Source organism: Capsicum annuum, chromosome 8 (genome assembly GCF_002878395.1).
Source record: "Capsicum annuum cultivar UCD-10X-F1 chromosome 8, UCD10Xv1.1, whole genome shotgun sequence".
NCBI classification, from domain to species: domain Eukaryota; kingdom Viridiplantae; phylum Streptophyta; class Magnoliopsida; order Solanales; family Solanaceae; genus Capsicum; species Capsicum annuum.
The window spans coordinates 172,979,192-172,991,574 of NC_061118.1; the positions used below are offsets into that span (position 1 = coordinate 172,979,192).

The 12,383-nt window shown below is 38.5% G+C and overlaps 1 protein-coding gene across 1 annotated transcript; it reads left to right on the plus strand.

The window, feature by feature from the left end:
- Positions 1-6,563: 6,563 nt before the first annotated feature.
- On the plus strand, positions 6,564-12,377 carry LOC124886518 (phosphatidylinositol-glycan biosynthesis class F protein-like). Its single transcript, XM_047395256.1, has 3 exons — positions 6,564-7,233; positions 11,572-11,683; positions 11,770-12,377. Exons 1-3 carry the CDS (start codon positions 7,152-7,154, stop codon positions 11,918-11,920), a joined length of 345 nt encoding a protein of 114 aa, XP_047251212.1. The 5' UTR covers positions 6,564-7,151; the 3' UTR covers positions 11,921-12,377.
- Positions 12,378-12,383: the final 6 nt, after the last annotated feature.

A 12,383-nucleotide genomic window follows, 5' to 3' on the forward strand; every position in this document is an offset into this window, starting at 1 on the left:
GCTAGGTGGTGCTCCTATTAATCCTACTAGAGTTGCCAACTTTAGACTGTGTATAAATCATTGTAACATGGTAGATCTAGGTTTTGAAGGTAACAAGTATACGTGGACCAATAAGCATTTTAGGAACAGAGGGCAACTTATTTTTGAAAGGCCAGATAGGTATATATGGCGAACAACCTCTGGATAAACCATTACCCAGAGGCCACTGTCACACACCTACCAAGGACTAAGTCTGACCATTCACCTATCCTTGTTGATGTCCTAGGCTTTAGACCAAATCACTCCAATAAACCTTTCAGATTTGAACCTATGTGGGGTAATCATCACTCATTTCAAAACCTTGTTCATCGGTGTTTTCACAGTAATCACAATCTCCTCCACTCCGTTAATCATTTCCAAAATGAAGCTAGAATCTGGAACATAAGAGTCTTTGGGAATATATTCCAAAAATTGAAAAGAACTCTAGCTAGACTTGACGGTATCCAAAAATCCCCTAACTACCCCCATAGCAATTTTCTCCAAAACTTAGGAAAAGGATTTGCTTCAAGAGTATAACCTTACTCTTCAATGTAAGGAGGATTTTTGGAGGACCAAGTCAGGAATCACTTGGCTCAGTGAGGGGGATGCCAACACCAAATTCTTCCATGCCACTACCCTCAACAGAAGAAGAAGAAGAAATCGAATCCTGACCCTTAAGGATGACACTGGTCAACTAATTGAGGGAGAAGAGGGTATCTCCACCCACATCTCCAGTTTTTTTTTACCTCTCTTTACATTACTGAGCATTGCAATTCCAAGAGAACTCTCCAGCAAAGCTACCATGAGCCTTACCTTTCGGAAGACTCTAACACTATTCTGGATGAACCCTTGAGAGATAGTGAAGTGACTAGAGCTCTCAAATCCTTTCACCCTTTGAAAACCCCTGGACCTGACGGTCTTCACCCATTGTTTTACCAAAAATAATGGCAAGCAGTTGGACAGAAGACCTTGGAATTCTGTCACCAAACCTTCATAGAATGTTGCATGCGTAAGGAGGCAAACACAACTTACATCTGCCTCATCCCGAAAAGTCCTAATGCCAACTTGGTCAAAAATTTTAGGCCCATTGGACTAAGTAATTTCAGCTACAAGCTCATCACCAAAATCATCGTTAGTAGGATCAAGCCTTATTTAGACCAACTAATTGGTCCTAACCAAGCTAGCTTCCTAACTAACAGACGAGCTGCTGACAATGCAATCATTGTCCAAGAATACATCAACCACTTTAGAAAAATAAGGGGAAAGAAAGCCAGCATGATTTTGAAAATAGACCTAGAAAAGGCTTTCGACAGGCTAGAATGGTCCTTCATCCATGGCACCCTCTTGTACTTCAACTTCCCTACCAATATCACCAAGCTCATCATGTCATGCGTTTCAACCTCCACAATCTCCATTCTTATTAATGGAAAATCATCTCCCTCATTTGAACCCTCTAGAGGCATAAGACAGGGGGATCCCCTTTCACCCTACCTGTTTATTCTTTGCATGGAAAGACTTTCTAGAATGATTGAAAAAGTTGTGCTCCAAAAGCAATGAGACCCCATAAAAATCACCACCAATGGGCCCAAAATCTCTCATCTATTCTTTGCGGATGACCTAACTCCGTTTGCCCAAGCCAACAAAGAAAACTGCATTACCATTCTCCAAGCTCTAAGCCAATTTGGCCAAGCTTCCGGACAGAAAATCAATAATGCCAAGTCCAACATTTTATTCTCGAAAAACTACAGTACCAGCTGTGCTCAAGAATGTTGCGACATCCTCAACATGAAAAGAGCCAATTCCTTCGGGAATTATCTTGGATTCCCTATCCTTGATAGCAAACCAACTCATGCTGACTTTCAATACATCATAGATAACATGAATAATAAGTTCGCGGGTTGGAAGACCCACATGCTGAACATGACGGGCAGAACTATTTTGGCCAAAGCCACTTTAAATAGCATTCCCACTCATGTAATGCAATTCATAAAGCTTCCACACAAGACCTTGGAATCCATAAACCAAATCCAAAGAAACTTTGTTTGGGGAAACAAAGAGGATAAAAAATAGATTCATTTTCTAAGCTGAGACATTCTTGCAACTAGTAAGCTCAATGGAGGCCTTGGACTACAGAAAGCTGAATACAGAATAGAGCAATGCATGAAAGCCTAGCTTGGCGGTTGTTAAAAAATCCTAACAAATTGTGGTCTAAAATCCTCATCACAAAGTACCATAGCCTTGAGCAGAACACCCAAACTCAACCCTGGGTTTCTACAACCTGGAGGAATATCAAGAGTGGTTGGAAAGAATGCAAGAAAGGTCTTGCATAGTCCGTTCATCAAGGGAAACAATGCTAAGTTCATAACTGATACTTGGCTTCCCAAGATTGACCCAATCAGACACAAAATTCATGGTCCCTTGAATGCTGACGACCTTAATCTTACTGTCAAAGATATGGTTACCAACAGGAGCTGGGATCTGTCATGGCTATCTTTTGAGCTACCTGACCATATCAAGCAAACTTTCATCCACTCCAAACCCCCCTTTGACCAACAGGAATGACCATCCTTATTGGAAACTCACTAATGATGGTAAGTTTACCACTTCCAGTTCTTACGAAGCTATTGCTCATGCCGCAGAAAAATCTTTTCATGGAGACGTCAATTGCTTCTAGGAAATTTGGAAAGCAAACGTTCCCAATAAAATTAAAACTTTTCTTTGGCTGCTTGTTCATGGCAAACTTCCCACCAATGTGTATCTCAACAGAATAGGGATGGATGTGGACCTCCAATGCCATTACTTCAATATGGAACTAGAAACTCTTAACCATATTTTTTTTCAATGCTCCAAAGCCATTACCTTCTGGGTAACCATCCAGCAAATTGGTGGAATCGATCCTCCAACCTTCGTCAATAACTTGAATAATGTCTCTTGGTCTAACACTTGGAAAAACATCAAGAATAAACCTTTCAATGACTACATCACCTGGGGTAACCTAATCCCGCAGTGCATGTGGACAATTTGGCTAAGCAGGAATGATAATCAATTCAACAACAATTGAGAGAGCATTAGCACAGAATTCCCATCAGTTATGCTACTTAATACACGCTTCTCATCCAAAAGAATAGAAAACGCACCACGAATAGTGTCACCATCCAAACAAGATGGGAGCCTCCTGCTTATCCTGCGTTTAAACTTAACACTGACAATGTTTATAACAGTAGCAAAGGCAAATCAGGCTTGGGAGACGTGATAAGAGACCATGAAGGGAATTGGGTTTTGGGTTTTTATGAAAAAATTGCACAAGTCAATCCCCTCCATACTGAAATCCTTGCATTAAGAAGAGGGTTACTTATTGCTATACAAAATAACATTAACCCTCTGGAGGTTAATGTGGATGCCGTTGAAGTAATTCATTTCCTAAACAACCCAAAATCTCATTATCATAATGTTTTGTATGAATGCAGGTCATTGCTCAAGGAAGCCCAAGTTGCAACGCCTATCCACACATTTAGAGAACAAAATCAAATGGCAGATGCACTGGCTAAATTGGCATCTACTGCAGTTCTTTGTGATAACCCTCATGTACTATCTCCCCCCCCCCCCAGTTTTGCAACTATTTTGATGAAAGACAAACAGGATACTACTTATGGGAGAACTATTCCCGCTAATTATATTAGCCCAGTATGCCGGGATGTGGCTACTAACTACGACAACAGCTGAAACTTTAGTAATATAATCTATCCTTATCACAAAAAAAAAACCATAAATTCAAGAAACATATATTCTCTCCTCCACGTTTCTCTCTCCCGTATCTGTAATAAAACTCTTAATAACAATGTCGTTGCTGCATTTTTCGTTTATTGATCGAATCGAATCATGTGCTTCTGCGGTTGACATTTACCGAGTCGCGAACTTCATCACTGCACAAATTGCTATCGTTGATCAGAGCATACTAGAAGTTCAACACAACATAGCGAATAATGACGATCATTATGATCAACTCGTATTGGGGATTACTAACAGCCGAAAAATCTGAGCTTGAACAGGTTTTATTGTATCTCATTGTCTTCCTCTGTATTACTTCAAGAACCGATATTTGATGTTCAGAAGCTCAAGAATGAGGTGTTCAAGATTCATTTACGACTTTTAGTTTGTTTTGACTTGTTATTTTCTATGGTTTGGCTGAAAATGCAAGTAGTAATAGGTTAGTATAATGACATCATTGCACCATCTAAGTATTTGATCTCCTAAACGATTTCAAGAAATGATTTGTATTCAAATGAGATGTTCATGTTTCATGTATCATTCCGGGCGATTAAAGCTTTTAAAACTTTCTTTCGTGAGTTGCCAAGTACTTTTGTATTAAGTGTGCTACATTGCTAACCAATGGCGTCTCAATAAAATTAGTGGCCTAAAGTCAAGTTTTAATGAAAGGCCCTTACATATATAAATATACGTACAAAAATGTTGCTATAAATTTAAAAATACATATAACCTTTAACTTCACATATTAATATAATTATAACTTCACATATTAATATAATTATTAATAAAAGTAAGGACTAGTTTAGTAATAAAATATTAGTCATTTGCTTGCAATGCATTAACTTGGATATTGTTATTAAAATTTTATTTATTAATATAAAATTTGAGTTGTTTAGTTCAAAGTTCTAAAATATTTCTTGTAAAAATGAGATAGTTTTTTCTCTTTTTTTTAGATAATTTTTTAAAATGTATTTCATAATCTTCATTATCTCTTTTTTTTAGATAATTTTTTAAAATGAATTTCATAATCTTCATTATTATTTCAAATGAAGTTGAAATCATATAGTTTACTATTAAAATTTTTGAGACCTCAAAATTTTGAGGGCCTAAAGCAAAGGCTTTACTAGCCTTACCCTTGAGCCACCCCTGTTGCTAACTGCTTAAAACTTTTTCATGAGTAATATGGTAGCTGTATTAAATGATTCTCCCTGCAATTCAAATTGGTTTGTTTATTCATAGTTTTGAGGGGTTAGAGAATGTTGTTGTAATCTGGAAACATCGTGTTTCAGTGTATTTTTGCAGGTATTCTACTTTTAGTATAGCGTTACAAGATCTCTCCATTTCCTTAAATATATTCTTATGATTTTAACATATGTCCTCTTGATGATCTAATGAATTAAATTTATTTAATTAATTTAACTGTGGAGTTTCTCTCCCCATGGTAAACAATTAATTACCCTGAATTCCTTCTTTCTATCCCAAATCTCCTAATACAATTTAGCTTAACAGTAAGAGCTATTCTGAAGCACATCTGGAGTTTGGCAAAGAAGAAAGATAAGCTATGGATTGTATGGGTTCACACCTATTACTTGAAGGGACAAAGGCCATGGGAAGTTGAGACCAAGCAAGCCTCTTGAATTGTCAAGAAAATATTACAAGCTGGATAATGGCTTGTTGCAGCTGGCCTTGATGTGAATGAGGAGATGGGAAGAGGAGTATACTCTATACAAAGAATGTACAATAAGCTGAGAGGTCAACATCCTAAAGTCTTATGGAGGAAATTAGTATGCATTAACCAGGGAAGTCCTAAGTGGAAGTTCATATTGTATCTCGCTGTGAATAAGAGACTTTATACCAAAGATAGGCTAAGTAAATAGAGCATTAGTACCGATATGCAATGTTCTCTACATGCCGGAACACCTGAAAACCATTAGCACTTGTTCTTTGAATGTTATACTCAGCAAGCATCTGGTCGAGGCTACTGAAATGGCAAGACATTAACAGACAATGCCTGGGATGAGATGAAGAGATTGATTGGGCTACCACGCATGCAAGGGGAAAGACTGCTACAACAATGATCTTCGCAATGACAATGGTTGAAGTGGTGTACTATATATGGATGGAGAGGAATCAAAGAATCTTTCAGAAGAAGTCAACAACAAGTGATATGATCATCAGGCAGATTGTCCAAGACATTCACAGTAGAGCTAATATGAATACAAAGTTGGCAGGAACTATGCAAAAGCTCAACTATTACCCTTAGAATATTATGTAGCTGTATGTAGTAAATTAACCGTAGTAGTAATGACCTGAGGATGGGACTATGTCCATCACTGGTCCCCTTTCTTGTTTAAATGATTATCTGGCAATAAAAAAAAAACAATTACCAAAAAAAATATTTCTCACTATTATTATTTATCTTAAAAATAATTTTTAACTTTTATAGAAAATATGTTATATAGATTAAAAACTAAAAAAATATTTTTATAAAAAAGTTTTTTATTTTAAAAAAAAGAGATACAAATGTTGATATAAATATAAGGGTAAAATAGGTATTTTAAAAAATCAAATAAAAAAAGGAGGGAGAATGATTATTGTTCAAAGTTGAGGGGGTATTTGATTTTTACAGAAAAATTCGAGGGTGTAAACGATTTTAACCCCATTGAAAATATAGTTCTTCAAATTCTGATTATATAGTTGGCTGGGAAAACAAAAAGAAGGGGCTAAGATCCTCGTTTTCCAACATTAAGATGAAACTCGATACCCGGAAAGAACTCCGAAAAGAATTTCATCGGCTCCTCCTCTCTTGCCCTCTTGATGGTATCCAGCTGAAATGGTTTCTGGATTGCCCCTAGTTCAAGCTCTAAGTCAAGCATTCACGCACCTCCCCCGCATACGGCTCAAGTGGCGAAGGCCCTTTCCTTCGCGCTTGGTAAGCGCTTCGCCTGGTGAATTAGCATGTTTTAACACGTGTTGTTTGGTGTGAGTATGTATTTCATATTCTTTACAGCTAAGCGAAGGCTTAATTGAATGGATGAGTAAGGGAATACGAGCTCCTTCATCTCCTTATATACGTCGCCATGTTCGTTGACGGCCGAATAAGAAGGGGGTCAAACAGCCACTTGACGAAAGTTTTAGGGGTGAGAGCAGACCCCGAATAGGGTGAAGGGGATGCCTCATTGGCAGCCGAGAGCAGCATCAAATACCGGACAAAGCCTTTTTTTAGGAATTACTCATATCCAAAGCAGCTTTTCACAAGCACCCCACCCCATACAACTAGTTGGGGGGGCTGTTCGCCTTTTGAATCAAACAAAGTAAGTAAGGAATGAATCAAGGGATAAGACTGTGACTTAGATAGAAGGCCAATGGCCGTACCAGAAAGCTATCCCCGGAACAACCAGACCCACCACCATTCACTGCATTGGTCCCAAACTCTCAAACTTCATGGTAAAGCTTATCTAATTTGATTTATTGTAGAATTTTTTCTCGAATAAATCATGAATTTTCTAGGATATTATTAAGGATCTCATCAAAAACTTACAACAGCTTGCCAAACAAAGTCTAAGAGAAAAAGAACAGAGGTATGACTGGCATAATATCTACGATTGCTGTTGGATTGGCCGTAGGGCTTGCTTCTATTGGACCTGGAGTTGGTCAAGGGACTGTCGTGGGTCAAAGTGGGTAAAGACAAAGTAGTTGCTCGTTAGCTGGATCAACGCCACCTCCAGATGGAAAGGACAAAGAGCTGTCGGATGTCAATCTCTTTTCTTTTATGCTGCCCCATTGAATAGACGGATTCTTGACCTCACCAAAGAGATTTACTTAAGCTTCTAGCTGGCTTCCATCACTTCCTTTCAGCTGCATTGCTGTACCTTCATACCTTCGCCCCGATGTCCTGTCTTAAGGTTCCCCCGAGCTACTTTATTAAAGCAAACTTTTGCTCAACGTCTGCGTCTTTAGTCGAAAGCTATTTCTTTTATGATTCCTTCTCTCACTTATTGAAGACTTTCTTTGTTTGAGATGCTCCCAGGCACGCAGACCGAAGATCTCACTTGTCCTGGATAAGTACGTAGAGATCTTCGTGGGACCCCTATTCAACTACGAGCGCTTTTTCGAGCAAGACTATCGAGTGCCCGGTTTTCAAGTTGTCAACTTTGTATGAACATCTCAATGTCCAAGATAAAAGGAACGAGGGGAAGAATCGGTGAGGCGAGTGTTCTCGAAGAGAAAATCGCTTCTGGGGACATTGATCCAAAGCTCGAGTACGGTCCGTGCGCCGTTTTTCTTCTCTACCATGATGAATCAATTGATTTAATATAGGCATCGCTCTTTCCTGAAGCGATCTCTTCGAATGAACCTAAATGAAACTTCGATCATTCAACTTTAGCTTCTGAAGGAGGAATCATGTCACTTGGAATTTCAGAAAGTGAATCCTCTCTTTCAGATCCTGGCCTTGGTAGAACTTGTCTTTGATTGGGATTTTGAGACGAGGACGCCGCTAGCCCCATTGGCAACCTTATGAACCAGATATCTCGAGTTCACTGTCGGAGCACACCGACAGAGAAGGGAACGAAGGCTATAACATAGGAATTAGGTTGCTCGTTAGCTGGATCAATGCCACCTCTAGATGGAAAGGACAAGGAGCTGTCGGATGTTAATCTCTTTTCTTTTATGTTGCATGCAGCTACCTTCCATCGGCACATTATTCGCTCTGCTACAACGAACGAACTAAATGAGTTCTAATATGCAACGTCAAGCAGTTCCTCTTTCTCGCTCCTTGAAATGCATTGTTGGAACTGGGTTGGAACAACAAGCATCACGTAATCGTTGACCTCTTGCCAATTGATTCTGAGTAGCTTTATCGAGATCAGAAGCAAATTGTGCAAAGGCTTTTAATTTGCAGAATTTGGATAGATCCAAATTCAAAGCCCATAGAGACGAAGGCCAAAGCATTGACTGAAGAGGGGGGCAAAGAGATATTCGCCTTTGAATTCTTCTCCGCCTACTGACTGCTACTCGGCTAGAGTTGGCTTGATGTCAGAAAGGTGTTCAGTTAAGAAGGTGCGATAGAATGGCTATTCTTTTGCTCATGTCTTGGCCACAGCTACTGCTCGTAGTCATAGTAAGAGCTCAGAGTCTCTCATGCTCGATCCTCTTTCATTGGATACAGGGATTTCGTTCGCTCACGGATCATTCACAATGGAACTGGGAAAAGAACAAAGCTATCAAAGGGATGTTCCCAGGAATATCCTTCTTTCTTACCCAAGATAGGAACTCTTTCTAATAGGAGAAATTCAAGCATTAATTAGTACTTCCTCAGATCTAAAAGGAAAGAAAGGAGAAGTATAGCGAAGTGTGCTAGTTATATATGAAATGAACTAAAGATATATTTTACTACTCTAGGGGATTCTAATAGACTAGAAGTCCTTCCGGCCCCTCTAAGCCTGACGACTCAAAGCAAGGTCGAAATCCATCCCTCTTTTTAAAACTAATTAATTAACGACCCACCAAGCAAGGGTACGTTGCGCGGTAGTATCCAGTTCAAGGAAGTGAAACTAAGACAGAAAACTTTCTCAACCTCCCCAGAAAGAGTCCATTCATTGTTGTCTTACGGAACCTGAAATCGAATCGTAAGATGTTGGTGAGTCTTGGGGCCAAGGGCTTCTTCACAGCCTGAAACCCGGTTCCCTTGCTTTATTGAATCCCATAAGTCACTTTGTTCTCCAGTCTCCTTCTAGGCTTCTAGTAGCCCTTCTTCTTATTGGTTCCCTGCCCCCTATCGATGTGAATGAATTTTTAGACTAAACCCAAGACCATGCTCTTCCCTTTTGAGTCTTCTCTTAGGTGGAAAAAAAGATATCAAATTTCTACCAAGATAACTGGAAGTTCCAACTAATAAGAAGCCTAATGAACCTAAAAAAAGGATAAAGGCCCAGCAGAAATTACATATTTTTCGAGACCCCGTTATAAGTTCTATCCAAAGTAACCTTGCAGGGGGGCTGCGTATAGCATTCTAAGATCTCAATACGAGAAAGAAATCAGACCTATAACCTCACTGCAGTGGCTTGTAGACTTGCTTTACTACGGAAAGCTTAAGTGAAAACCTAATAGAACTGTGGGCCCAGCATTCAATGCGGGTCAAAGTATCTGGTTGCCAGGTTGGTTAAATGTTGTTAATGAAAATAGTAATTCATTATTCTTAACAATAGGTCCTGGAGACCTTTCGAATATATAAAACTCATTTATAGTTTTCAATAATTAGTTCCAAGTCAGCCATGTACTACTATCGGTCATACCTCCAAGTTGTTGATTGGAATGGAATTGGATGTGCCGGGTCTGGTTGCTTGCCCCAAGGAAGGGCTATCTGATCCGATCAACTACGTAAGCCGTAGCGCGCGCTAATATGACATTTTCTAATTGTGACATTTTCTCAAACATCTAATATGACTACAACTAACAAAATTCAAATTTAGTGACTGTAGCTGAAGCACCAAATAAAGCACTGAAATTGAAACAAAAATGAAGCCAATCAAATAAAAAATCGACAAAAGGAAACCTCAAACGAAAAATAAAAGAGAAGAAGAAGGCAGTAGAGGCTAAAGTTTACTCGAAATTGTACATGGCCCTTCCAATGGAGATTTAATTGAGATGATGATGGTTGATTGTGATTGTTCTCTCTACAGTTATGTTAGAGATGATTGGAAATATCCGATGCTTCTGGATTTTCATTGACTTATTAAACTGGCCTTGCAATAAGTTATATTTACAACACTGCCCTTGGTCGTTTCTTGCTTCACCTTTCTGAAGCAAGAAAACGACCAAGGGTAAAATAGTTATTTCATACTAATAAATATCCTACTCTCTGACTCTAGAACCATCCATCTTCTTATACTCGGTCCACAAAAACAATCGTTATGCTATTTCTCAAGTTCCTCTTCAACAATGGAGAAACTCCTTAACAAGTACAGTAGAAATACTCTCAAGTTCAAAAAATAGTATTGCCATGTGAAATATTTCTTGAAGTCATCCTTGCTATCATGCTTCTTCGTGTTGGTGTTTTCCTCTGCTATGGCTGCGATGTAAATTTTCTTTCCCTAATTAGACAATAAAAATTTTTCAGTTATTGATTCAATTTTATGGTGAGGGGAATAGGGGTTTTGCTGCTGGACATCAAAATATTTAAACTATTGCATCAGGAATAATTAATGTTCTTTCATTGAAGGTGTTAAATTTTACGGGCTTATCTTTTACTTGTGATTCATCCGACATTATGTGAGCAACATCATAGAGGCAGTTTCCCGCATCCTCTTAAACTATTTTGTGTGACCTGTTTATGCATTGGCTATACACCAACATCATTCTTGCCTTGACATGAATACTTATGCACATTATGTGAGCATCTCCATACCAAGATGATGATGCAAAAAGAAGGGGGAATATAATCTGTGTATGTTGATATAGTTAAGATCAACCTGACAGAACTTTATCCCTTCCAATACACCTAGAAGTTAAATGATATCAATTTCTTAAATTTTGGAGTTTTTTCTGGAAGTGTTCCTTGTTGATTCTAAGCTATGTTGAAGTATGTGTGGGTAAGGGAGAGAGTACGATAAATAATGAGAAGAAAAAAGAAGAGAAGAGAATAGTGTACATGATGGTCCAAATGATTAATAAACCCTAAAGTTTCACCTTTTGGACACAATGTGCAATAAGTAACATCTAAAGAAAAAACACACTGAAAGTAAAAAAGACATCCGGTTGCACTAAAACTCCTGCTATGTGCAGGATTCCGGATTCATATTGTGCTTTCAGTAATGTTGGTTTGGCAGTATTTACCAGCGGTTTGTGTTTTTGGCTCATCATGGACTGATTGGCACAAAATATTTGCTAGAACAAAGTAATTTCCACTTTCTCATCCGTGGGCATTTGATATTTGTATGTTAGAGCTATCCTAGACCTTATTTAGTATGTTTGTTCTTGTAGGGCAAATGAGTCTACAGACTATATGATCAGTCTACCTACTCATGGAGTTGTTAGTGGAGTGTGGTTTGGTGCTTGGCCAATGGCACTTGATTGGGAAAGCCCATGGCAGGTATGCTACCTGATTGCCAAGGATTCAAAGTTCACAATATAGAGAATGTAGTGCATATCATGGTGAATATATTTGGATTTTAGATGCATTAATTGCATTCACTAGAGCTTAAGTTGTCCACAATACTATCTTTTGAGAGTCTTGCAATGGAAAGACATATAAAATCCACTCCACATGACCTTGTTCATATTTTATTCCCTTTAAACAAATTCTTCTCTGAATTGTTTTTAAGAAAAGTAGAGCCACCTCAACGAACCTTGCTCACCCTAATGAACCTTGTACATATAAAAGTAGGATGCCCAGTTCTTCTAGAAGGCAAGGCATCCGATGGCCATTTCTAATTTTTTGTGACCAAATTTTGGTTAGAAAAATGAGTTTTTCAGGGAATGACATTTTGTGGACACTATCCTTCTGGTGGCTTGATTTGCTTGATGCCGTGAAAGTTCTTGAAGTTGTTTGTCCTATTTTTGTGTCAATTTTTTTGCCGCTTCCTTATAGATGGTTT